The following is a 25,689-nucleotide window of genomic DNA, read 5'->3' on the forward strand; positions in this document are numbered from 1 at the left end:
GAATCTGGAGAATATGCTTCATATTTCTTTGTGTTTGGGGAACTTGAATTTATTAGTAACATCTAGTATGTTAATATATAATACATTATATATTGTAATATGCAGGAGTCGACTAAAATAGCCAAAGGTCCATTTTGAACATTTTGAACTGTGGTACTCTAGTAAAATTGGCAGTGTATGTCAGGCAAAATCTATTTATTAAGAGTTAATGCTTGACAAGCATGTTAATAGGCATGAGGGTGCTCTAGAGGTGGCGATTATTTAACTTGTAAAAAATTTTTGTTTTGAAAGTGTGCATCAAGCATATTGGGAACTGAAGAGAGAAATGTCTAATTTGTGCCTAGTGACTGACATGCAAGCTGAGATTCTACGAAAACTGAAAACAAACCCAACAGCGACCAAGAAAGGCAAGTCGGCGTTGGCAGTAACAGACCTTACAAACACAAACCGTTGGTTCGAGCTGTACCGTTTTAAAAAGAAACTAGCTATCATATCTTATCAGAATCTCATCAATTGAAGTTGATAAGCTAGACTATATTATGGTTCCAGCCTACCCATTTTCTGCTTTTGCTTCTGTCTCATACTGGTCAACTTCACACATAAAGGTGTTGCTGATGTGTTTTTTCTTCAGTACTGTATTCTGTTCCCCTTGTGGCTTTTTTCTCAGTCAAGTGTTGCTTATGTGCACAAGGCTGAGGTGTTAAGTTTACTCGTATTTGACCTTTTACCACAACTACTTCATATTAGGGGAAAAAAAATCTTTTTGCAAACGCAGTCTTATTTTCCCAGTATAGAATATATAAAGCATTAATTTGGCAACGTGTTAAAATCAGACTTTAATAGACTGAAATTCCTTTATGGTTGCATATTTGTTTATGTTAGCATTCAGAAAAGTTGTCTTCTCTAGCAAAATGCTACATAAGATGACATTCTCTGAATGTCAGAATTCTGAGGCTGCAAAATTGCCTTATTTCTGCTGCTACATTGCAAATAATTAGGGGGAAAATAATTTCCGCATAAAGTCTGTGTAATTTCAGTGAGCTGTTCATCAGGTGGTGGTTCTATTTCATAATTAGCTTTTTTTCTCAAGCCAAATGCTTTACGAGAGAGCGTTCTTACTCTGGTGGGGCCAGACTATCAGTCTGACTGTTCATCGCAGTGTTTATTTCCTTTGTTTTCTGCTCACATCAGTTGTGGTATTTACTGTGTTCAGAATACAGGAGATGCTGGTGAAAGCCTGTGAACTTGGTGACGATATATTGGTGGCAGTCTCTTGATGTCCCTGTCCATTACATGATCAAGACATTCTGTTTCTAAACTGCTTTGATTGGCTTGGTGAGATAATGATAGGATTCAGCTCCATGTCAATCACTGCCTTTGTCTGTGGCCAGCTGTGATTAATGATCACTCTCTGGTCCTTGGCTGATAAAACTATCAGCGCATTTTGTAGACTTGGTCATATTGTTACCAGGTGAGTCTGTGTTCCTACAAAGACATTTGTCAAACAACTTCAGCAGAGAAACTGGGAACCGAATGGAGTTTTTAATCCTCCAGTCTGTCAAGGTTTGATGTGATCACATAGTGTCTTCCTGTCATTATTTTTATTTTGGAGTTACCTGTCTTGCCACTACACAAGTACTGATTTTTTTCTTTTCTACTTGGTGAACAGTCTGGTTTTGCTGCCGTTGCTAATGTGGTCATACCTCCTCAGCTATAAAAGGCATTATTGATTGATTGGGAAACAGTGGATTTTTGCCTTTTGCTCTGTAGACTTTTTTCAGTAATTTTTCAGAAGTATGTAAGAGTGGGCAAGTTTGGCAGAAATTAAAACTGTATTTATTTTTTCTGTTTACCTTGCTTGTCAGCCACACTTCTGAATGCAATGCAGATATATCTGTGCTTGTATTTATAGAAAAATCTTGGCTTATGCAAAACATGGCTACAACTGACTTAAAACTTCCACTTCCTATACCTGTAGTACTAGCTGTTTTACCATATGTAAAGTAGTTGCCACTGTAAGAGGTGCGTAAAGTCTGCAGAACACAATGGACTCATTCCTCTGTGTGTGGTGTTAACAGTATCAGTTAACACACGGATTCTACTTAGCTGTCATAGAACCATAGAATCATAGAACCATAGGGTTGGAGGGGACCTCTGGAGATCATCTAGTCCAACCCCCCTGCCAGAGCAGGGTCACCCAGAGCAGGTTGCACAGGAACACGTCCAGGCGGGTTTTGAATGTCTCCAGAGTTGGAGACTCCACCACCTCTCTGGGCAGCCTGTGCCAGGGCTCTGCCACCCTCAAAGTAAAGAAGTTCCTCCTCATGTTTAGGTGGAACTTCCTATGCTCAAGTTTGTGTTCATTACCTAGTCCTGTCCCCGGGCACCACTGAAAAGAGCCTGGCCCCATCCTCCTGACACCCACCCTTTAAGTATTTCTAAGCGTTGATAAGATCCCCCCTCAGCCGTCTGTTTTCCAGACTGAAGAGACCTAAATCCCTCAGTCTTTCTTCATAAGAGAGGTGTTCCAGTCCCCTCAGCATCTTGGTAGCCCTTTGCTGTACCCTCTCCAGCAGTTCCATGTCCTTCTTGACCCGGGGAGCCCAGAACTGGACACAGTACTCCGGATATGGCCGCACCAAGGCAGAGTAGAGGGGGAGGATGACCTCCCTCGACCTGCTGGCCACACTCTTCTTGATGCACCCCAGGATGCCATTGGCCTTCTTGGCCACAAGGGCACATTGCTGGCTCATGGTCATCCTGTTGTCCACCAGGACTCCCAGGTCTCTTTCAGCTGAGCTGCTCTCCAGCAGGTCAGCCCCCAACCTGTCCTGGTGCAGGGGATTATTCCTCCCCAGGTGCAGCACCCTACACTTGTCATTTATCCATGGAAGCATTTTCAACAAACACGTTTCTGCTTTTATTATTTTTATTATTGTATTTATTTTTTTTTTTACATTTTCAGTGGATCCCATTTTTCTTGAACTTCTAAAGGTCTGTAGACCTCTAATTGCTTTCTACACCTGGCAGCACAAGGAGGCCGGTGCTATTGGAAGGTGCTTTTGGCTGACGCTTGCGAATTGGTACCACCTTTTAATTTATAGTGGCAAACAGAAGTTGTATTCTTTGACCAAAATACTGGCTCCTCTTTCCGTCCCTTAAGAACGAAAGTTCATACTCAAGATTCACAGTTGTTCTAGAAAACTACCTGTAGGATGTGTTTCTTTAATGCAGGAATCATTCATCTACTCCCATTACATGTTATGTAAATTATTGCTACAAAAAAATGACCTGGTGGCGTTTGGCCAGCTGTTCAGGTGTGCATGGAAGCTGCAGCTCCTTTCATTTTGGGTAGATGCTGTCCTGTTGTTGCAAAATCCTCCCCTTCCTAGCACGGTTTAAAACTCGCCTGGAATTTCAGATGGGTGAACATTGCGGTCCATTGCTTTACTTTCAGAAATCAGACAATAGTGGAGCCCAGAGAAGCTGGGAACGCCGTGCGTCTCCCTCTTACTGCTTCTGGGACAGTGAGAACTCGGGTTCTCGGCAGCCTGAGAACACCACCTGATAAAGACTCAGTAGAGTGGGAAGCAGCGTGCTGTGTGTAAGCAGCCTTCTGAATCTGCTCGATTTCTCCAAGTGCCTGAAAATCCTCCTTGTTTCACCATTCCTTCCAGTCTTGTCAAAGAGATTCATTGGTTTATCGGTGTTCAAGTGGGAGCTGGGAGGTTTCCTTGGTGTTGGGTGTATTTTAGACATTGGGATTTCAGGATCTCTGGTTCCTCTTGCAAAATCAGCCTGAGGAGGTGAGTACGTTCACTTTGTAACTTTTTAAGTAGTTACTGAAGTAAAATGCAGTCTGAGAATTTTTAGCTTGAAAACACTGTGTTTAACATCTCTGCTATACTCTTAGTACATTAGGAGCATATGAAAAATGCATTAGATTAGATAATGTCATTTAAAAATCTTTTTTATCTTTTTTCTTCAGCTGCCTCTGCTGTACCAGTACAATGCGTTGACTTGAACATTTCAAAGCTGAATTTGACGTCTGGGGTAGTCTATAAAAAACTCTCACAAAATGATGAATTCCTCTGCAATGCTGTGTCTCCCCCTCTGCCGAGAGATGCACAAATCCCGTCTGAAAGGGTGACTCTACAAGCATGGACAGATGAGAGACCCATTCCAGTTGATGGCAAAACGTTTCAGGAACACCATTCTTACGGAAAGAGCTCGCTGGAAGATAATTCCTGGGTATTCCCAAGTCCTCCAAAGCCTAATGAGAATGTGTTTTGGGAAATGAAAAATAAATCAACTTTGTTAAACTGTCCAGCAGATTACCTGGATCAGTGTAATCAAAACTGTCTGCACAAGAGTTAAACAATTTTTAGGATCAACCGGGGCATTTTTAGGATGGTTCTGAATAGGCACCTTAACGCTTGAACTTTTAAAGAGGGGAAAACAAATTGCCTGAAGTGTTTCTTTTTTCTTTGTTTTTAATTCTAGTTCTGAAACAGAAAGCCTAGTCTTCCTCTGCTGTAAATCGGGAGCAAGTTCCTTGAAGTTAAAGCTGTGCTGGTATAATGTAAATATAAGAACTCTCGAATGGGGCCTAGATAGTCTTGTACTGCAAATGGCATACATTTGCAAAAAAATTCACTGAATAGTAAATTCTTGGAATAAACCAAAATAATCCATTTCTGTATTTGTTTGCTATTTGTATGTTCTCAAGAAAATACTTGGTATCCGGTGTTAAAACTTGTACCAGCTCTGAGCTTATTTTCTGACAGTGTTTTTTTTCCCCAGAGTAAGACATGAAATGAAGAACTGGATTCTCTCCCCTTTCCTCCTGTCAATTAACTTTCTGATTCCTCTGGTTTAGAAATGCATTTTTATGTAATTTTTTAACCAAGCAAGGTGAGATTATTTTTTTTTTTTTTTTGGTCAAAACCTTGATTTATATTAGATAGCGGCAAGAGAAAAATCATTCCTAGGCTATCCTGTTTCGACTGCACCATGCGGGGCTGTATCGTGAATTATAAAGGAGCGTAAGTAACGCTGCTGAACGCTGGGAATCCTGGATGTTCAGCCCGTTTCCCTCCCTTCATGCTGTAGGGGACTGACTTCATTGCGCGCACGGTGGTGCCTGCCACAGAATCGCCCCCTTCCCAGTGCAGTGACCCTTATCGTGCCTCCTTTGCACAGCACCGCAACCTTGACTTTGTATTTGGGTGGTGATGAAGGCTACTAACTTTTCTTTTATTCAAGAAACAAAGCCTTAATTTAATCGGCCTAGGTGTTGTAGCATTGTTGATATACGTAAGAGGTATTTTTGTGGTATCTTTAGTATGCCACTGAGAACTAGAGTTATTTGAATTGCAACTGCCTGCTTTGTAGATTATGGGTGTCTAAGTACTTTTTTTTTTTTTTTTCCTCTTAAGGCCAAGAACTGTTTTTAGACAAAAACAATTTATGCCTTTTAAAAAAAAAAAAAACAAACCAAAAAACAACAAAACAACTGCTCTGCTTCATATCTGCCTTCATACAACAGGGTTCAGTGAAATGCCTTGACTGTTCAATATGTTGAAGAAAAATGCTTTGTATTTTAGATCCGTGATATCAAACTTGTAATGGGCGGGAAGATAGTTAATACTAAATGTGTTATTTACAGATGTGTGGCTGGGTGGATGAGGTATTCAACTTCACAGGTCCAGCTTAAGATCAGTGTAATAAACATTAATTTCACAGCTGTTTAGTAGCAAATTATCTTAAAATTGCTTGCAAATACACAGGGAAGCTATGACAGTAGCACAGCCGTAGTAATGACGGGCTGGAAGAGTGTTACCGAGGTGCTGCACGACCTGTGTGTCTCCAGACACTTTCTTCCCTGTGGAGTAAGTACTTCATGTGATGCCCATCATCTTCTTCTCCTTCGGTTTGTCTATCAAAGTTGAAAAAATGCCTTCCAGATAACTTCTACTATATTAGCGAACAGCATACATAAATAATGTTTCCCATTCACCAGATATTGTTTTTATCTTTCTATTATCTTGCTCACGTATACTGGCTTGTCTGTGATTAATGGAAATGGTGTCAGATGCTGGAATTTATTCTGACCAATGAACACAGCTGACTCAGGGGAGCACAATCTCTTGGAAAGTAATAGAACAAAACCCAATATGCATAAAACAAATCCAAGTCACTAGGCTTTAGCTGATAGAACCAACTACCTGTGTAATAACGAAGCAGCAGAAAACATTTCTCATGTGGCTGCATAAGCTGTATGGCATCTAGTTCTAATGTAGCTTACTTCTGGGGGTTCCCCACCTCAGTGTTACAGAGGGGTTTTTTTATTAAGAAGTCATGTATTAGCCAACAGACGTCAACATGATTAATACTTTGATTTGTGCAATGAAGGAATTCTACTGTGTAAGATTTTAAATAAATTTATTTTTGTTTGAAATTGCTTTCACTTACAGATCTCCTTTCTGTATTTGGCACATAATTTTTTATTCAGTTTTAGTTTCTTGATTTGTGTATAAATGTCACTCCAAACACAAACAATTAAATGTGAGGTTCGTTCTCTTCCATTCAGGAGGAACAAACCAAATGTCCTCTGTAGAGGCTCTGAGCGTATTCTGGGAAAAGTATCCTCTTGGATGCTGAAACCTGAAGGATTTGGCTACCTTAAGCTACGGCATGTTCCTGTGGTTTGACTACTTGTGTCAGAAGGTTTCTTGTCAGCCTGTCCTGTGTGACAGGGAAACTTAAAATTAAGCTTCTCCGTGCAGTGCCTGAGAATTTCCAGGCTTTGCCTTTGACTCTTGGTTTATCTTCTGTGCTGCTTCCCGCGCTGGAGAAGGGAGGGGAGATGTTTGCCGAGAGGGACTTCAGAAGAACGGCTGATCCCGGAGCGAGGAGGGCGGGATGGTGGAGAGCTTGCTGCAGGCAGCATTTCCAATCCAATCACTCATTGCTGCGGCCAAGCCGTAACATTTGAAAAAGAAGTCCGCAGATTTGAAGTCACTTGGGAGCCAGCTGGCTTGTGAAGCATCTGTTGGGCCGAAGCACACAATCACATTTTGACTCAAGATGGAAAAGTCATTTAAATCCATGCCGCCAGTGGCTTACAGTGCTTTTTCCATTTTCAGAAGTGAAAGCTTTTCATCGCAGTGACAGCACATTACACGCAGAAGTAGCTGAAGTAAAGGGGGTCTGGTGTTTTGTGTGCACACATGCATTCATTATATTAAACCGTAAAACGGCATAACGCGAGGACCAAAGTACTCAAGTAAGTATGTTAAATGACACCCCCCCAAAAAAAAAATCAACTTGAATGCAAGCTTTGAACATTTTAAGACTTAAAAACCCAACCCACCGATTGGACAATTTTTAATTTAAGAAAGCACTAATTCCATTTAACAGAAAGGGAAAAAAACCGGCTTTTGGAGGAGGTTGTCGCTTTGCACATTTAAGCGAGCATATGACAAGCTGATGAATATGTATTTGGGTATTTAGAGAGTTGGACTAACCTTCTAGTAACTCTCACCTAAATTTCCACTGTTTGTTTGGTTCATTTTAAATATTTTTAAAATTGATCATTTTATGTCTCCCTGCCAGTTTTGTGGGTTTACAACTGATTAGTTTTCCTCTTATGTGAACTAGCCCTATTTAAGAAAGCAAACTCCCAAAGCAGCTGCGATGCGCTGTTTGCAGCTGGAAAAAGACAAGAGCGGCACTAGACGTGGTGGAGTTACAGGAAGACAATACCCATTCCAAATAATTTCACACAGGCCCATGTAAGCATAATATGAAATATACTAGTGATGTAAAGCAGATTTATTTTCAAACCAACTTGCAGTAGACTTTGAGACTCCTGGGCTCAGACACCTGGATTGTTGATGATGCTGTGGCCTGGTCAAGGGAGAGTGAAAAGCTCCAGGGAAGTGAAAAACCCGACTGAGTGGCCTGGATCTTCTGCTCTTCAGACAGGCCCTGCGAGGAACAGCGGTCGCAGAGCGGTAAGACGCTTCCCTGTTGCGTTGTGTAGCTTGAGTACAAGAAGGCATGTGGGGTTTTGTTGGGGGTTTTTTTGGTATTGTTTTGGGATTTTTAGGGGTCGGGCTTTTGCCGCTTTCTGTAGGGCGACTGGTGCGCTACTTCCAATTGTATGAACATAGGGCAGTGGACAAAATTACTTAATTTTTTTATTATCAGCATTAAAGGTAAACCCTAATTTTAATCAAGATGCAGTTGAACCATTTAAGAAAAAAAAAAAATCTCTGTAGTAAATGTGATTGAACTGAGATCAGTGCCCAGCAGAAATAATTTCATGATATTTTAAGATGGAAGAGACAAAGTGATTTAAACATCAAGATACAGTAAGTAAGTGGTAAGATGATGGCGTTTGATGAGCGTGGATGTTTGATCTAGGGGAGAAGCATGAAAGAAAGAACGAGGTGTTTACCGTTACTGAACTGATTCTTAACTACACGAAACACTTGTATTTCGCCATTTTTGGACCATCAAAGAGAGAACACAGGAATTACCTGAGGAGGAGTATGGCTGTACTAAATATGAGGCAGAATGGCTTTCTGGCTCACAGATCGATGGTGTCTCACACCGCAATGGTAGGTAGTTCCACTACTCTTTGAAAACCCTGTGTGTTACAAACTGCCACTCATCTTTCCTCTGAGTTTTCATTTTACTCTATGAAGGCAAACTCTTTCAATAGGCATATGACACCCTTTTCCTCCTTCCTTTTAGATTTCACGTTTGTAGGGGGCTTCTCTCAGGAGTTTGAAGAGAGCTTTAATACGCCGAAAGAGCGTAGCCTGAAGTGAAAAATGTGGGTGCCTTGGGCGCTTGCCAAATTCCCCCAAGTGCTACAAAAAGGCGAAGATTGGCCTCTTTGCCGCAGAAGCTGTGACAGGCGCCTTGCTGCACCGTGGGAGGGGGCTAGGTGACAGATCAGTCTTCGAGCTGTGAGACCGTATTCCATCAGTGTCAGTCAACAGCGGATGGTTTTAAACCGGGTGAGCACAGGGTTCCCATTGAAGGAGGTAAGCGCGGGGTGCGGGCTAGTTGATTGTTACAGTGAAAGCTTTGTGGAACCTTCTAGTTGTAACAGGCAGTTAAAATTGGAACTGTAAACATCTGGTAATGCCACCTTAATTTTTAAGAAGGTCACACGTGTTAGAAAACATCAGGCACTTATACAAATACTAACTATGATGGGGTAGCAGCATCGCCATCAGACTTCAGCTGACCTCACTGAATTAGTCCCTGCCTCTGCATTTAATGCAGCCTTTTTATATTCATAGGCTAACTTGAAAACACCAGAGATACACCTAGATTAATTCCACCAATTATCTACGCCTAGGCAGAACAATAATGTCTAGAATCCCACAGAATTGATTTCAAAATGAGAAAATGTATGAAGAAACATCTAGGGACCGTTAATTAGCGCTGCAATCCCTGGTTTAGATGGAGATGGGGAGATGAATCACTGCGTGTCCGCACCGATGCCAGCTCCCTTCCTAACAACCACCTGTAGCTGCCCACTCTCCGTAGGTACAGGCACTTGCATGTTTTGTTTCGTTGGGAGGTGGAGGGGCTGGGGCGGGGGGGAAGGTGACCAGGTTTCCAGAGCTATACCCTCATCATTCACAAGTAACTTCTGACAAAATAGAAGTGCTTGATTTAAAAAGCTTGATTTAAAAAAATAATCAACATGTAGGAAAAAAGCTTCCAGTTCCCCGCTGAAGGAGAGCTTAAGACTCTGACCATGCTACTGATGTTTTCTTACATCGATTAGAATCCAGGGCTGCTTCCTGTTACCCTGAGTAGGAAGAAGTGGTTGCAGCTGAGACAAAAACAAAACCGAAAGCAATTCACTAACTATTATGAGTTTGTCACTTCATAGTACTCATGCTTTCATTACAACTTTAAATAAGATGTAAATGCAATTAAAATATAGGATACTGCACAAGACATGAGGGAAGTGAAAGGTGTAAAATCAAGAATTCAAAGCTAGGAAACATCACATGAAGGCCTTGGGTGTTGTACGGGGGAAGCTGATGCCAGAGCCAAGGGCAGAGCCCAGCTCAGCGCATCCCTCGGTAAACAAAGGAGGAGCTGCAATAACCCAGCTCTTCCGGACGCACACACTAGAGCGTAGGTAAGAAGAACTGACTGGCTGACAGCATCATGCAGTACCTGCAATTTCAGGCTTGACAGTAGAGCTTGACTGTCAGTGCAAAGTGAGTTGTTAGTCCTTCACATACAACACGTACAGAATGGCGGGGGAGTAATACCTGCAGGCTGAACTGGGCTTTGTTCCACTACAGGCATTGACTCCTCCTCAGCAGGTACCAGCCAACGCGCTGGGCTTCCCCCATCCCCTGATGGACGTATTTTCTGCTAAGCCAGAAAAGGGGAAGCCCAGTGCTGGTGCTGCTGTCGGCGTCTGCCAGCTGTGGTGTGAGCCCTCTGTGCAGGCACGTACCGCTGGCAGCACACGGCACTTTCCTCCAAGGGAACGCTCATTCCAGCCCAAATCCTCTTTGGAAGTGCTTTTGACAAAAGTTACAAATAGCCAGGTTTGCTTTCCAGTGACTGAAAATGCAGCAGATTTTCATAACGGGATAACAGAACAGTCGCCGTCCTTAAAAAAACACTTCACCATCTACCTTAGGTTTCCTCTTTTTTTAAATACGTACAGGCAAACAACTAATTTTCCACTAACTGATTTGGATTATTTTTGTTTTCCAAAATGCTTGAATTGAGGAGCCAAAACCACGCACATGTGTAGGAAACCTTATTCCACAGAAGCTATTTTAAGGCGGTTAGTTTTAGAGCTGAGTGCCACTTAAGCTTGCCTAACAAGGCGGAACTTTTCAGTTTTTCATTCACAAGCATTCCCTAGCCCTGCAGGCAATCTGCTGCCTAATAGCAGAAGCAACATTATTATTGATTATTCCAGTAAAAGGCACAGAATAAAGGGCAAGGTCTCACCTGCAACACTAACTTAAGTACTTCACATACCTGTGTCTTAAGATCTGAATTGAATTTCCTACTTGAATAGCAGTACTGTTTTTGTGGTGAAACAGTACTAAAATAAACAAGTCAAATTTTGCATCTTCTGATGGAAAAGTAACAAACCCTACTGCTTACTCAGACAAATATTTATTTTTTTAAATCAGGGCGTTAAAGTTACCATGTAAGTAAGTTTTCTAAGTGCAGCCTTTCCTTACTTGTAAAGAGATTCTTTATTTCAAAATGCTTCAAAAGATACTCCAAAATAGTAATATAAAGTTTTACAGACTGTCTCTAGTGAAGCCATTTATGCATTGGAGAGTTCTACAATTAAGCAGCTTCAAGTATCAGGATACAAAAGTTCCTTTGTATGCCCCTTTTTAAAAAGGGACTTGCTTACACTTAGTTTCTGCAAGAAGTGACCTGCATCTTACATACCTAGTTTAGTTGTTTACTTACCTCTACCCCTATTAATTTTGCAAGTGCGGTCACTCGCTCACTCACTGAAGTCACCTTCATTCTGAAAGAGGGAAGTGGGGGAGGATACTCCTCTCAATGATCTGGCCTTCAGCATGCCTTCTCCCATTCTCCAGAGCCGAAAGGGCCAGACGGGGCCACACTGTCTGGAAGGGGCATCCATCCCTTCTGACAAAGTAGACTTAAAAATGAGTCACGGTGTAGACAGAAGTACTATCAGACTCTCATATGACTCACGTTTTCATGAAAAAGATAAATCAAATTCGTCCAAGAAGCTCTGCTCTTCCATGTTTGCCATCCTTCTTTTCTAGTAAAGAGCATCAAGAGCATCTCCATAGGCCCTCAACTTCAGATGACAAACAGACCAGTTTTATTGTATACCCAATTTGTGATTAGTTAATAAAACTTAAATTATTCACCCGGAAGTTTTTATGTAGCCTGTCACACATAACTAGACACAAGTTTTAAATTCCAAAAGGCCTTTTGTATATTGGTAACAAAACCTTAAGTCCAGACAAAGGAACAGACCTTTGCAACTTCTCTTGCAAACTGTGACAGCGTACTTTATATCTTTAATTGCAGAAAATTAAAAAAATTGCCTTTTAAATTCAGAGATTATTTTATTCTCCATTCATCTCATTTAGTGTACTTCAGTTAAATTCCACGCAGAGGGGTACAGATGATTTAAGTCTGTTTAAATCAAGTCAAATCGAAGTTGGATACAAAATTTGAAAAGTTCATTTAAGTTTTAACTACACATTTGAAGTAAGCTTCTGTCTTTTTTTCTTAATTCCAGTTGCTCTGTATTCTTCTCTTTGCTTCAAATATTCTGTTTTGCATTCTTCATAGAATGATGGATCAGAATAGCTACAAGAGAGACAAATGCACAATACCATTTTTCATCTTGGACTATGGAACAGACACTGCATCAATAACACTCATAACTGATCTTCCTTTCACACCCAAAGAAAAGTTTCCTGCCTTCAATAATAAAATACCTTATTTGATAAAGCACATAAGCGGTTTGTTATCTTCGTAAACTCTAAATACTGAGTTAGTTGGTTTGCTTTCTCTCATGATATTGCTCTCTCTTGAGGCATGGTCCTTTTCAAGCTTCTACAGTAAAGCCATGAAGAGGGACGGTAGGAAAAGGGATACGGTAAAGCCATGAAGAGGAAAGGTAGAAAAAGGGAAAGACGTTTTGTAATTGAGTGCAGGTAAATAATTTGTTACGACATGCAGTTAGCTTCCTCAGCATGGGAAGCTGCTGGAGTACACTTAGATTTCTTATGCACCCAAGCAACTACTGGGAACAGGTTCAAGTGTATGTCTCGAACAGTAAACATGTAGGTCCTTGATCATTAAGTTCAGTTCATTTTTCTCCTAATTTTGATTTTAAGTATAATTATTCAAGCACTAAACATTTTTTTCAGTAGTGTGTATTTGTTTTGGGTGTTGTTTTGTTTTGTTTTTAAAAAAGGCAAAATTTAATGCGTAGAGGTACAGACAAATAAAACTGAGTAACTCCAGCAAGTTCTCACTGCAGTTAGGCCTGAACTCTTGCCTGGCTGCATATGTTTTTTCATCAGTTCCCAAATACTTGAAAATATCTGTCGCTATTTTAAAGGCATTTAACCTTTATCTCTGGTTTAACAATGCAGGACAGGCATCCCACCAAAAACCAAACTAACCTCCTTCTCCCCCCAGTCAAACTCAAAAAAACCCCAGCCCTCGCCCTGGGAAATTCAAGAATCTTAACACTTCAGCTTGATGGTACTGGGGATAAATTAGGATTTCCAAAAGAGATGTTTGAATTCACCGTGGCATCAAGTTGACCTCTTTAATACCTAACAATGTCCCATTGCTGCTGCTATGGCCATTCACAACAGCAGGATGCTTTCAGGGACCAAGACTAAATCTTAAAAAACAGTTCAAGAAGCAAAATCAAACCAAACTTATCCTGTCTCACTTAGAGGGTATGACGGCGCTTATACTGCTCACCCCCATCCCCCCATATGTAATTCAGCATAGCCAAGACAGGACTATAGGTCCTCTGGGCTGAAAATCTAGATCTGTCACCACATAAATCAAGAAAAGAGTCTTTATAGCCATAGGACAGCTTTATTAAGGAAATAAAATCTTGTCAGGTAGGGCCCTGACCAGCACATGTTTTTTTTTTCTAAAGCAAAGATATAATTTTTAGAAAATACATCAAAGTCACTAATCTTGCAAAACTATTTTGAGAAGATTTAAGATTCTCCTAATTTCTAGATTCATATAGGCCATGCAACAAAAAACCAAGAAACACTCAGGAGGGACTTACTAGCCAACCAGACAATCTTTCAGTGCTGTGTTCTCTTGCCGACACTTGACCACCATAAGAAGACCAGTTTCTTGACAGCACTTAGTAAATGCTGGGAAAAAAAGAAAAAAACAAACACAAACTAAATTAAAGTTAGAAAAATGACAATTGGTAAATAAATCTCCTATGTGTATAGTATTTCATATTAAAAAAACCTCACAGACCAGATCTGATTTATTATTAATATAACCATAGTTGGCCTGGAGTCTCATGCTGTTTGTAAGGTATATGTCACTTGCTTAACAACAAGATTTTACGTGGGATTCTCCCCTCATATCACGTGACAGGTTCACACGCATACTGCTGTTGCTAATACCAACAAATTTCTGAAGTTATTCTTGTAGTAAATCCATGATTCTTGTGCCCGCTTTCCATACCAACTACTCAGGGCTATCAAAGCAAAACAAAGGAAAGCATGAAAAATTCAGTAACCCAGGGTTGAAATCTTTTGGAATTACTGAAGCATGTTTGTATCTACAAATTAAGAGGGCAATAACGCTGACAGCAACTACTGGCTCAAAGAAATGCCACTGGCAATCACCTCCTGTGAAGGTTCTCTTGGGACAGGAGATAAGAAACTGCGAGGTCATGGTTCTTCCCTGGCATTTTCAGAAATCTCTCCTGGGAGCACAAGGAGAAAGCCGGCAGTTCATCAGCTGGGACTGCCAGGTTGTACTCCGTGGCACTGCAGTGCTCCAAGAAAGACCACTATCTCCTCTGCATCTTCTGTGCGTTATATAGTGGCCTGTAGCTGTTCTTCAACATGGAGTTTCTTCAAAGTCCAAATGGCTAGTAAAGAGCATTTCCCACAAAAATATTGTCGATCAATCATCTACATTTCTGGGATCATGACCTCTGGCATTTCAGAACAAGGCAATATAAACTGGAGAAGAGACAATGATCTGTCTCTTCTCAATCTGTTTGCACAAGGGCATGAAAGTACTCAGCCAGTCTTAAGGATCTCGAGACTTAAAATCAGTGAGATACTGAAACAGAACAGTAAAGTCACGGTGTTAAGGGTGTGGCTTTTATCTGGGAGTAACGAAAATTATGCCTCATTGTTACCAACACCCTGTACAGATGTTTCACTAAATTATAACTCTACATAAGAATTAGATGTTATTCCTATCAGGAGATTTCAAACCATTTTATTACAAAGGTTTATAGTTAGGTATCATCTGCATTTAGTTAGTATGCATAGAGTTAGTAATCATCTGCATTTAACAGGTGGAAAAGAGAGAGAATGAGAGCGCCAATTGTCCAAAATCAACCAGTAACCAGGCCAGGAACAAAGTCAAATCTGTGTCCCTTGCAGAGTTCCATCCATTTCTCCTCTTCTGAGCTTTTCCTGGTAGTGAGGACAGTCTTGAGTGTCCTTACACTGCCAAACCTACGTATATCTTTGCCAAACTTTGCAAAGAATTGACATCTTATCTACTTTGAACACGTTATTAATGAACACTTAAAACGTCCTTCAACACAGCACCTAACATTATATACTGGTAACATCACCATGCACCACCTGAAAATTAAATTAATTAAATTTAATAAATTATAAACTTATTATATTTTAACATATAATTTAATAAAAAAAGAAAATAAAACCCCCCAACAGATTAAAGTCTGCAAAAATGGATTTAAAATAACCCATTAACAGTTAATTACCAGTTGGGAAGACACTAACCTGTACTCAAAGGCATCTATTAACAACTGTACTCAATTTGTAAGATCTGGTTGGTATCTGTTTTAGTTTTAGACCTAAAATCATCCAAATACACATGCACAACTTTGAGGATACTTCTGGATAGCTAAAGTTCATGAAACAGTGTAAGCTCAGAACAATACAAGAAACGTGTTATTAAGTTATAAAAATGCTTCTTTGTTTTTTAAAGGTGAATCAGACGTTTCTTCTGTTCTTTCCTGGACTGTTTACATTTAATGTTTACATCAGCACCTCAGAAAAATCATACCTATTATCACATTTCTAAAAGTGTCCTTTGTTTTTTCTGGGAAAAACATCAGGAGCCTTTGAAAGCTTATGGTTTGTCTAGTGACCAATTTGATTTCTGCTCTCTACAGGCACTTTTTTAAGTGCTGTGCTGTTTGGTTTTTTTATGTAGTAATCATTCCTTCTGGAAGCTGTGAAGTAAAAAAACCACTGAAGACAACAGGAGGTCCCTCTCACTTGTTAGCTCACCAGCCTTGATTGGTTAAAGGCGTGATGTCCCAGTGAACAAAACCTGAACTGCAATTGCAAGCATTCCCTGGCTTCAGAAGGCCGCACTTGCAGTACACGGCCGGGCACTGTTGCAGAGTGATAAAACTGCTGCCAGCCATCTAGCTTTAACGTTGCTGATGCTTAACAACAGAAGGGAAAAAAGTAGCCGGTTATAGCATATCGGGCATCCTCATATGAGCGCACGAACTTGATTATCCCTCTCTCCTCTTACTTCCAGCACTTTAAAATCCCTTTGGCAGTCACGTAAGGACTGTGGTGCAAGATAGGTTTAGTTATAAATCACAGAATAGAATCATAGAATGGTTCCGGTTGGAAAGGACCTTAAATATCATCTAGTTCCAACCCCCCTGCCATGGGCAGGGACACCTCCCACTAGACCAGGCTGCTCAAAGCCCCATCCAGCCTGGCCTTGAACACTTCCAGGGATGGGGCATCCACAACTTCCCTGGGCAACCTGTTCCAGTGTCTCACCACCCTCACAGTAAAGAGTTTCTTCCTAATATCTATTTTAAATCTCCCCTCTTTCATTTTAAAACCGTTACCCCTTATCCTATCGCTGCACTCCCTGATAAAGAGTCCCTTCCCATCTTTCCTGAGAGGAGAGAAATGTTCACCAGGAACTTTACAGGAGTCTGGAGAATCTTGTTTTATTTTTAATTATGCCCTGTCTTGGTTACAACTGTTCCATGAAACAAAACATCTCAGTGTTGAACAGCACGAAGAGTGTTAGAACTACTGGTTTGGAGAATAATCTCACAAATAGTGCACAATGGTTCCAGATATAATCTCAAACCAAGAATTAATCTCCATCTCCGTAATCTTGACAATCACCACTCATTCCTCACTCGAGCAATATCTGCATTGTAGACCAAAGCTTCAGGGTGCACAGCAAGATACCACAGAAGGAGCGGATACACAGGATCTGATTACAAACCCATTGTAGTTTAACGCTTTAGCAGCTACAAGCGGTAATCAGAACGTGAGGGAACCTGGTCTCACACTCAAAGGAACCTGCTTCCTGATACTGCACGTGATACAAAGAACAATTCCTCTTTCAGAACAGAACTGATCTTTTTGAAATCTTGCGCATCATCCCATCTTTATGACTTTAGCAAATGGCTTTCCAATGACTTTACAAGCTCATGGGCTGATGCAATGTTTTCTTTCTCCTTGCAAGCAGCAAGCTACCAAAACACAACCTCAGGCTGCAGCAAAACTAGAAGCAAATTTGGGTCAGCCTGCAAATTCAAGGCAGACTGTAACAAAACAGAAAGAAACGTTTCAGACAAACAACGGAAGTTATCCCCAATATTTACAAATACAAGCTAAATAAAACGAGGGATGGATCTCAACACAACAGGAGTGAAAACGCCTTCTCAGAAAGAGGAAAAAAAGCTTGCCCTTCCCAAAATGAACCTTGATGAGGCTTTGCCAGGACAGCTACATATGTCCATCACTGAATGCTCTATGCCAGACCCAGTACTGCGTCAAAGAGCTGCAGGTGCCTACCAGTTACCACGGAAACTGGCTATGGACTCCTCTTTCACCTGCAGCCGTTATGGTTCATGACATCGTATCTGACACAGGTTACCCCCACAGGCTCTTCTCCGTGCCATCGGCTGCGTCTAAGGGGGCGCACACCGAGCAAAGGACTCTTCTCGAGGATACAGCTCAGAAACAGTTCACTGAACAGTTTATCGCTGGTTCGAGGCCAGATTTTGTTTTCTTCCTCTCTCTCACAAAGAATGCTTTGCACTTCTGTTGGAAGGCAAATCCAAAATGAGTTTTGGGCAGAGTTCTGAGAATTTTAAGTCTCGTTACTTTGACCATTACAGCCACGTACAAAGATTTTAACTGCCACAGTAAGCTTGCGATTTAGTACCTTCTCTAAACCAACCAAGTATATAAGGCCAGACAGCATCTTTGCCAAGGCTAAGGTCTGCTTTTGGCTAAACAACCATATTCAAATCCAGAGCAATTCAGTTTTGCTAGTTTTCACCTGCTAACTATGGCATGCTACCATACAGAGGTGATCTGCCTATGATGGGAAGCTCCTACGAGCTTCAGGGGGGACATGAGGGTTTTGAGGCCGAGGTCAGTGATGAGCCCTTCCACAGACTGACTCCAGTCGAGAGCATCTCGGGCCCTAAGCAGTTCAGGGAAGCTGCCGAGTTTGGTCCCGGGCACCTCCAGGTCTCCAAGTGCCTGGGATCCAAGAGGAGTATTTCACTGCATCTCCGTATCTCAACTTATCTACTTGAGGAAGCAGGACATGGAGAACAAGGGCAAAACCATCTGCTTTGGTAGATCCTGGCATGTGTAAGGTCGCAGAACAATGGAAGAAAGGGCTTTTAAAAGCCTTCTAAAATTATTTCTAAAGCTGTCTGGACATGCGTGGGGCTTTTTATATGAAAATTCTATTTCGAGTCTTTGTATAATTCTGTTCAGATACAGAATTATACAAATAATGTTGGAAGTATCAAGAATTATTTTTAATGTCTGACTATTATTTAGTGTATTTGATGGTTGATTAAGAACTGCTTTAAGTTACAGAGCACTCTTTTATGAAGGTTTCTTTGATAAGTAATTAGAAGGTTGCCACAGTAAAGAACTTTGTTTACAAAGATCTTTACAGTCCACATTAATCTTTGCTGAAAAATAGTCGGTACATATAAAGAATGTTTTTCCTTAGTATTTTTAATAACTTTTTTCCCCAACTCTGTTTTATAACTTTTACTACAAAATAATACAGGAAGCAGATAGAAACCAACGTGAAACTGGGTAACAGTTCACTTATCTCAGAATAAAGACTGGATAAATTATTTCCCCATCTATCCAAGCAGTCGGAGAAGCATATGCACATTATGCACAATCAGCACATTAGTGTGTTGAGTTTCAAACTTTAAAAGATCAGATACTTTGCCAGAAAGTTAGTTACAACAAAGTTGGTGGGGTCCACCAACGGATGTCCTCATACATACACTTCATTAAAAAAAAAGAAAATAAAAAGCCAGGGTACTGCGCATTTTCATCTTAGAACATATTCATAGGTTCAAGAAGTATTTGCTTCTATATGATAACACAGAGCCACAGCTCTGCTACATAAAGGTAATAATCTTCTTCCACACTATTCATCCAGACAAGGTTAATTTTAACATTCTTAATGTCAGTGTCTGCAGACGTACAAACAGTGGACAACAAAAACAATGCACCGTATTTAAGATGCAACTGTTCTTTATGGAGCCTACAACACCCCTCCACCTGCAAGGAGAGGTAGGCTGGTCTCTTCCCTGTGCTGCATTCAAAATGAAATGGCAAAATCTGTGTGTTGGACTGCAAAAGTTTCAGTTACATATACGTAAAGGAAAGACTTCATAGAAAAAACTCCTAATGCCCTGCCCCAAGGATTAAAAATAATCAGAAAGTTTTAAATTTTTTGTGATTTAATAAAGGGGAAAAACCAGCAAGCAGATTATATTTTGGGGGGACTTCTTAAAGTTTTTTTATTATTATTTAAATACTGAAAAATATTAGATTCTTAATTATTTACTTCTGCAAACATGAAAGTGTTTCCATGTGCAAAGCAAGAGAAGAACAAGAAGTGTTTGGGATTTATCTCCAGACAACCGGCTGCATGGAATCTGTGTTGATATAACAATGCAAAGGGTCCATCATTATTGTTTTCAGTGTATCAGCTGTATGGAGCACGAAGGCTATTTCTTGAAGTTCATTTTTGCAGATTCAGATTATAACAATACTTGGCACTTTCCTATTGCAAAGTGGTTCCTCGTATTGCAAAGTGTTGTGCAATTCATATAATATTCAAACTGCGGTTTTATTAATCATAACTATGTTATCTATTTTGCAGATGTTCTTGTACACAAAATAAATGAAATATTCCCCATTATCAAGATAAATTGATCCTCTCAGGTCTGGCTCTAGTTTATTTAAAGACTTTACAATTTTACTACTTAAGAGAAAGTCCTACAGAGGTGTTATCTCACCATTTATATTTTCTCAACACTTATGATACTGCTATCACACTCTTAAAATAAAAAAAAAAAAAACTTGTATCATGATCCAGGCCAGGCTTATGTTCTATTCCTGGGGTAGATTTTTTCTTTAGACAAAAAAGGAAATAGTTTTGTCCAATGTTTTAGTCATTCCGTGAGCTCTGCCACTGGGTGGAGAAAAGATTCCCAAGTAACAACAGGGATTTGGGGGGCAATGGTGGAAAGAAGAGGAAAGAGATCCCTTTAAAACGTAAACAAGGACAAGATTTTAAAAATCTAGGCTTGTAAAATGTGTACAAAAACATTAAAAATACACAAAACATCATCAGCAACATTTTATGGCAAAGTTATTATGCTTTTAATTTTGTATTAAATTGTGATTTATTAGCTTGTTACTTTGAAGATTACTCAGTATGCACAGAACAGATTACTGGTGCATTTAATGAGCCAGAGGAAGTAGTAGGATGAACATGAAAAGATTGTTTCACATTGTAGAGTATGAGCTATTTGATATTTCTAACACAGTACAAAAGAAAGCTTCTCTGTAGATTGATCATGGTTCAGTTAACATCACTGAATATCTAATACCTCCAACTCAATTAATTCTCACCTGATTAAGATCAGTCTGATATTCAAACTAAATCATCTCTCCAGTCAAGTAGAAATCAATATTTCTGATTTTACTTTTAAATTACAGTAACAAATAAAATACAGGCATCGTCAGTATGCCAGGAGTAGCTTTCCTATTCTAGTCTACTATGGCATGCATAACACAGCTGATTAAAGAATTATTCTAATTTGAGCAACAATATATATAAGACAGATTAATTTGAATAGAGGGAGATAGCATGAAATAATTAAATGCATCTTATATAGGGCAAAGAGAAAATTGACATAAAATAACCCTGATTCTTTCAAGTGAACTTCGGTTATCAGATCAAATACTTTGTGTCTCCACAAATATTCATTTGCTATAACATAAAAATAATCATATACTTTCCATTTTCCTGCCCACCACCACCCCCTCAAAAGGGTGCTCTGTTTCAGCCTTTGTAACTCCAACATACTGCTGGGGGATCTGTCCTGGGGCAGATGATCAATACGTAGTAGCAGACAACACAGGACTGGGGAGGAGAGACGATTCCAGGAATCCAGGAATTTTAGGGAAGGGATATTCACCGTGTTAAAGATCTCTCCTCCTGCATAATCTTTCCCAGTGTGCTCTCAGCACGGAAAACCAGTTTTGTCTTAAAGTATACGATGCAATCAGAGGATCCTCCAGTAGACTACAGCATCTCTTGTACTCCAGCATGAAATGCTGAAAAGTCACTCGTCTCATGATGGAGAGGTGAACGTACAGGAGGAGAGAACTGTGAGGAAGGCAGAGAGCACAACTGTGATCTGCAGAGGAATAATATTTCCCCAAAAAATAGAAATTGTTTCTCTAAACACGTTGCCTTGGGGTAAAGAACATGTGTTATCAATATCCTAGAAACAAATCCGAAGACTTTGCTTTAGCGGACATTTACAATTAGAGATGAGAAAATAACATACTGAATCAGACAAAGGGCCCGTTTCTCCTGTACACCATCTTTCTCAAAAGCCAGTAATAGCTGCTTCAGGAAAAAGGTGCCAGAAAGTCTACGTTACGGAAAAACATTTTCTCAAGTGAACTTTCTTCCTAACCCCTACCAACTGTAAGCTTGGCTTATACCTTGAAGCATAAAGTTCTCACATGCCTTTCAAAACCTTTATGATCACTTGCACAGTGGGTCTAAACTGACAAGCCTCCAAGAGAAGAGAGGAAGAAAGAGGAAAAAAATACCCCAGTACCAAAAAGGCATATGCAAGCCTGAATTCCTTCAACATCTGTCTGCCTCAGCTTCCTGAAGTCCTGCTGAAGTCCCAACTACTGCAATTGTGGTTATTTGTGTCACACCATGGATGCCTTTTTCATCAGCAAGTTTTCAAAATCCTGCTGCAAAAATTAGTTGGTCTCAAAGTACCTCTCAGCTGATGCACAAAAGGCCCAAGCAGTAGGGAGGAAAGGCACTCTGTGCAGATCAAAAATGTTTGGGGTTTGGTTTTTGTTGGGGCTTGTTTTTGCAACAGTCCAGTTACTTGCTCTGTAAATGCCATCTAGCTTCACTTAAAAGCAACATTCAAAAGCTTTTATCTCTTAAATGCATAGATACTGTGTTCCTGGTTTTGGTCAACTGCTTACACCTGGCAAGAGCATTTCTCTTCTGAAGTTAAGGCTTAGAAGAGGCTTTTTGAAACAAATACAGGAAATCAATGGCTTATTTAAGCTTTCTGTTTTGAAAGTTATAAAAAAATTATTGTTTTTTTCATTTGTGTTGTTTGTTGGGTTTTTTCAGAAGCCACAATACAACGCCAATTCTGAAAACACATGTAAGGCATGTAAAGATTCTCCAATATCACTTAATTCAAAACAGAAGTCATTGCTCAGCTGCCGATCTACTTTTTATTACAGAAACATTAACAGGATTTATGTTGTTTTCAAACCCAACAATCATTAAGGACCAAATTTCTGGGGGAAAAAAAAAAGAAAAAAGAGGATTTTAAGAAACTAGCACCAAGGAATGACAAATAAATCCAAGAAAGCCATGAACGACAAAGACACAGTCTTATACCTGTACGATGCAGAGGCTCATGCTGGGGGAACCTCTCTCACCGGACTCACTATCCATGCTCTGCAGCTAAAAATTTGCTCCCGTTTGGACCGGGAATTGTGTATGTTTGTCAGAAGTATATCCAGAACCCCTGAGCAACAGCAGGGTAGTACTTGTGTCTGTCCCAATTAACCCACATTTGTCCATAGCACATTGTTGGACCTTTTCTTTTAAATTTCATAATAAGCGCCAAGAGACAGTGAATGAGACTGAAAAGCAGCAAGTTTAAGAAAAATGGGTTTGTTTAAAAAAAGACTGCAAAACACAGCCAAACACAGTAATTCAAGCCAACCCAATCAGTACAACTAACAAAAAATAAACAAATACTTAAAACCATTAACAAAAATATGCCCGATTAAAATAATTAGAGTTAAAAAAACACAGTTCTGAAAAAAACACACACACGCAATCTCATGGTATTTGCAGCAGTTCTTAGTTTTGCCGCTTGGACAAGGACAAGTCAGCTCTCCTCATTCTATGTTTCTGTATCAGTCCTGCACACATGAGATCTGACCAAAATGACTTTTGGGGGACAAGCAGTGGAAAGATTAGTTTTCATTTTAATTCTGAATGCACACATGAAACTTGACACAGGAAAGTGTTTTCCTAATTAATCACAGAGCCAGAAAAGATTATTTTTAAAAAACATACACCTTAAGATGTCAGACGGTACTTTCCTGACTATTGCTGAATGCTGATGCAATGCTGTGGTGGACATGATTTATTAGTAATATGCGTTTAGTCAGCAGAATTTCAACAGAACTTGGACTTAACGGCAAATGGATCTTTGGCATAGATGATGCAGAGAAATACCTACTTGTTAGTTTCAGTGTAGTGGGCACAAGCTTGACCTGATCTGATCTCCTATCCTGGATTTACAGATTTGTCAGCACTTTTTGTAGGTGTGTGCATACACACATATCTATACATATGCGTGTATATATACGCACACGCACGTGTGTGTATTTTGCCCCAAACACACGGAAGTATGGTACACTGTCACATTTATGAAGTTAAGTTCCAGGGACCCAGCTCTTTAAGAGCTAAGAGATGAGTCCTCCTGCCTCTGGCTAAGCAAGACACCCAGAGCACAGCAGTACAAAGAAGAGGGTTATGTCCTCAGAAGACAGGGGAGAAATAGCAAGGGCATAACTGTTATGTATAAGGCTTTACAGTTACTGTACTTTGTCAGGCAAGACAGATTTAAAGTGCTCAAAGATGATAATCTGCTGGGGTATTCAGGCAGATTTGTCAAGAAAAGCAGACCTCCTTTTCTTCACAATGAAATTCAGAAAAAAAATCTCCTTTTAAGCAAAGGAAACACATTGCTGTGAAACAGTTTACTTGGGTAAATCACGATTTGTCTACTAAAGATACTTGCTTTAGGAATGTTCTTGTCAAGTACAAGCATTGCCTTCTATGTAAGGTTTCACGTAAAGCACGCCCAACAAGCACAGCCACCGAGTTAAACTGCACTGTTTTTAAACAACTGCTTCCTTTAAGACGGACTTGATCTAATTTTCCTCCCACCCTGCAGTAAGTATCTCTGACATCAAGCGTCACCATACCAGGCACTGGAAGAGGCAGAACTGGAACAAATGCAACTTCCCCCATGGCTACTGTCTGTCACTGCCTGCTTCTATATAAACAAGTGCATCCAACTTGAGCGGCACAGAGTAGCCTCGCTGCTGCTCATCCTTCCACCTCCTTCGGGAGCAGCTGAGCCACTCAGGGACAGCTGAGAAGTTAGCATAACAGATGATTAAAAGAAACAACATCCCCCTCCCTCTGTCCCATAGCGAATGACTTCTTATCTGAACTCTAAAGTTGTTTGTTTTTTTTTTAAATCTGTTTATAAAAGACAGAGATTCACCGAGTGGCAGAAACAGCAGTAATGTCCTTCTACCACACGGTGGAGATAGAGCAGGTAATTTATGTAACTCTTGAAGAGGCAATTACACAGCTATTCCACCATGACACCAGCTCGAATTTACAGCATGCTGTTTCAGGGACACTTTTCTCCCCCTCAGTTCAGTTTAGCATATTTCCAAAATCTTTCCGAAACGATTTTACTCAAAGTTCCAATACCTAAGGGTTTATTAGCATTATTATTATTATCATCATTATCATTATTATTAGTTCTCCCTCCTCTGAATGAAACAAAATATTCATTAAGCAAAGGTGAACCTGACTTCCAGCTGGAGGGTGGAGGTGGGATGGGGCATACAGAATAGGGTCAAAATTTCAGGCTGCCTAGGCACTCCAACAAGGATACAGTATTAAAGATATTAATTAAATAATAATAAATAATAAATTAAAGACACTTATGCTCTTTTAAAAGAGAAAGTGACTTTCCCTTACAGGTCACAATTCATCCTACATTCCTGCCCAACCATCATTCCAACATCTCCAAAACAGCCTACCATGTACTTACCTTAGTTTGCAGTGTATGTTTAGTCTCTCTCTTTTTTCAAAAATTACTAGCCTTCAGTGTATGCCCTTGTGGGAAGAATTCCTGTTGAATGAGGGACTATTCAGTGTTTGAAAGCATGACAGAACCAGAAGGGCAATTTTTCAGAAAAACAAATAAACTTGTGCTGTGTCCATATTCTGAACTATATACTGAAGAGTAACTTGACACTTTGCGACGATGGCCACAGTGTGATAAAATATGTATAATTACTTTTTCAAAAGAAAGCACATCATTGACTACATAGGCAGGCAGAATTTCAGACTTCCCTATTCATTTCATGATTTTGAAGAGATAAGTTTTAACAACATGACAAGAAGGCACACCACCAAAGCTTAGCAAGATCCAGAAATCTGGTAGTAACTGTATAATTTTTATCTTCCATCTTCTATAAATTAGTA

The 25,689-nt window shown here is 40.0% G+C and overlaps 2 protein-coding genes across 5 annotated transcripts in view; one reads left to right on the forward strand and one right to left on the reverse strand.

Moving 5' to 3' along the window:
• AZI2 (5-azacytidine induced 2) overlaps window positions 1-6,460 on the forward strand; it is a 29,633-nt gene extending 23,173 nt beyond the window's left edge. The window contains exons 7-8 of the mRNA XM_054189434.1: window positions 292-407; window positions 3,989-6,460. Coding sequence (XP_054045409.1) covers window positions 292-407; window positions 3,989-4,377 — 505 coding nt within the window. The 3' untranslated portion in view covers window positions 4,378-6,460. The remainder of the gene's footprint in view (window positions 1-291; window positions 408-3,988) is intronic.
• A 5,651-nt stretch (window positions 6,461-12,111) lies between these two features.
• The window catches only part of CMC1 (C-X9-C motif containing 1), a 44,446-nt gene continuing 30,868 nt past the window's right edge, over window positions 12,112-25,689 (reverse strand). For 3 of the 4 annotated variants that reach the window (XM_054189435.1, XM_054189438.1, XM_054189437.1), the window contains exons 3-4: window positions 13,835-13,925; window positions 12,112-12,378 (exon numbers count right to left, since the gene is read on the reverse strand). In XM_054189435.1, the coding sequence (XP_054045410.1) occupies window positions 12,264-12,378; window positions 13,835-13,925 (206 nt within the window). In that variant the 3' untranslated portion in view covers window positions 12,112-12,263. Of the gene's footprint in view, window positions 12,379-13,834; window positions 13,926-14,414; window positions 14,837-25,689 lie in introns of those variants that run through there. The other variant, XM_054189436.1, reaches the window with a different exon arrangement.

This window comes from Rissa tridactyla, chromosome 2, assembly GCF_028500815.1.
Source record: "Rissa tridactyla isolate bRisTri1 chromosome 2, bRisTri1.patW.cur.20221130, whole genome shotgun sequence".
Taxonomy (NCBI): Eukaryota; Metazoa; Chordata; class Aves; order Charadriiformes; family Laridae; genus Rissa; species Rissa tridactyla.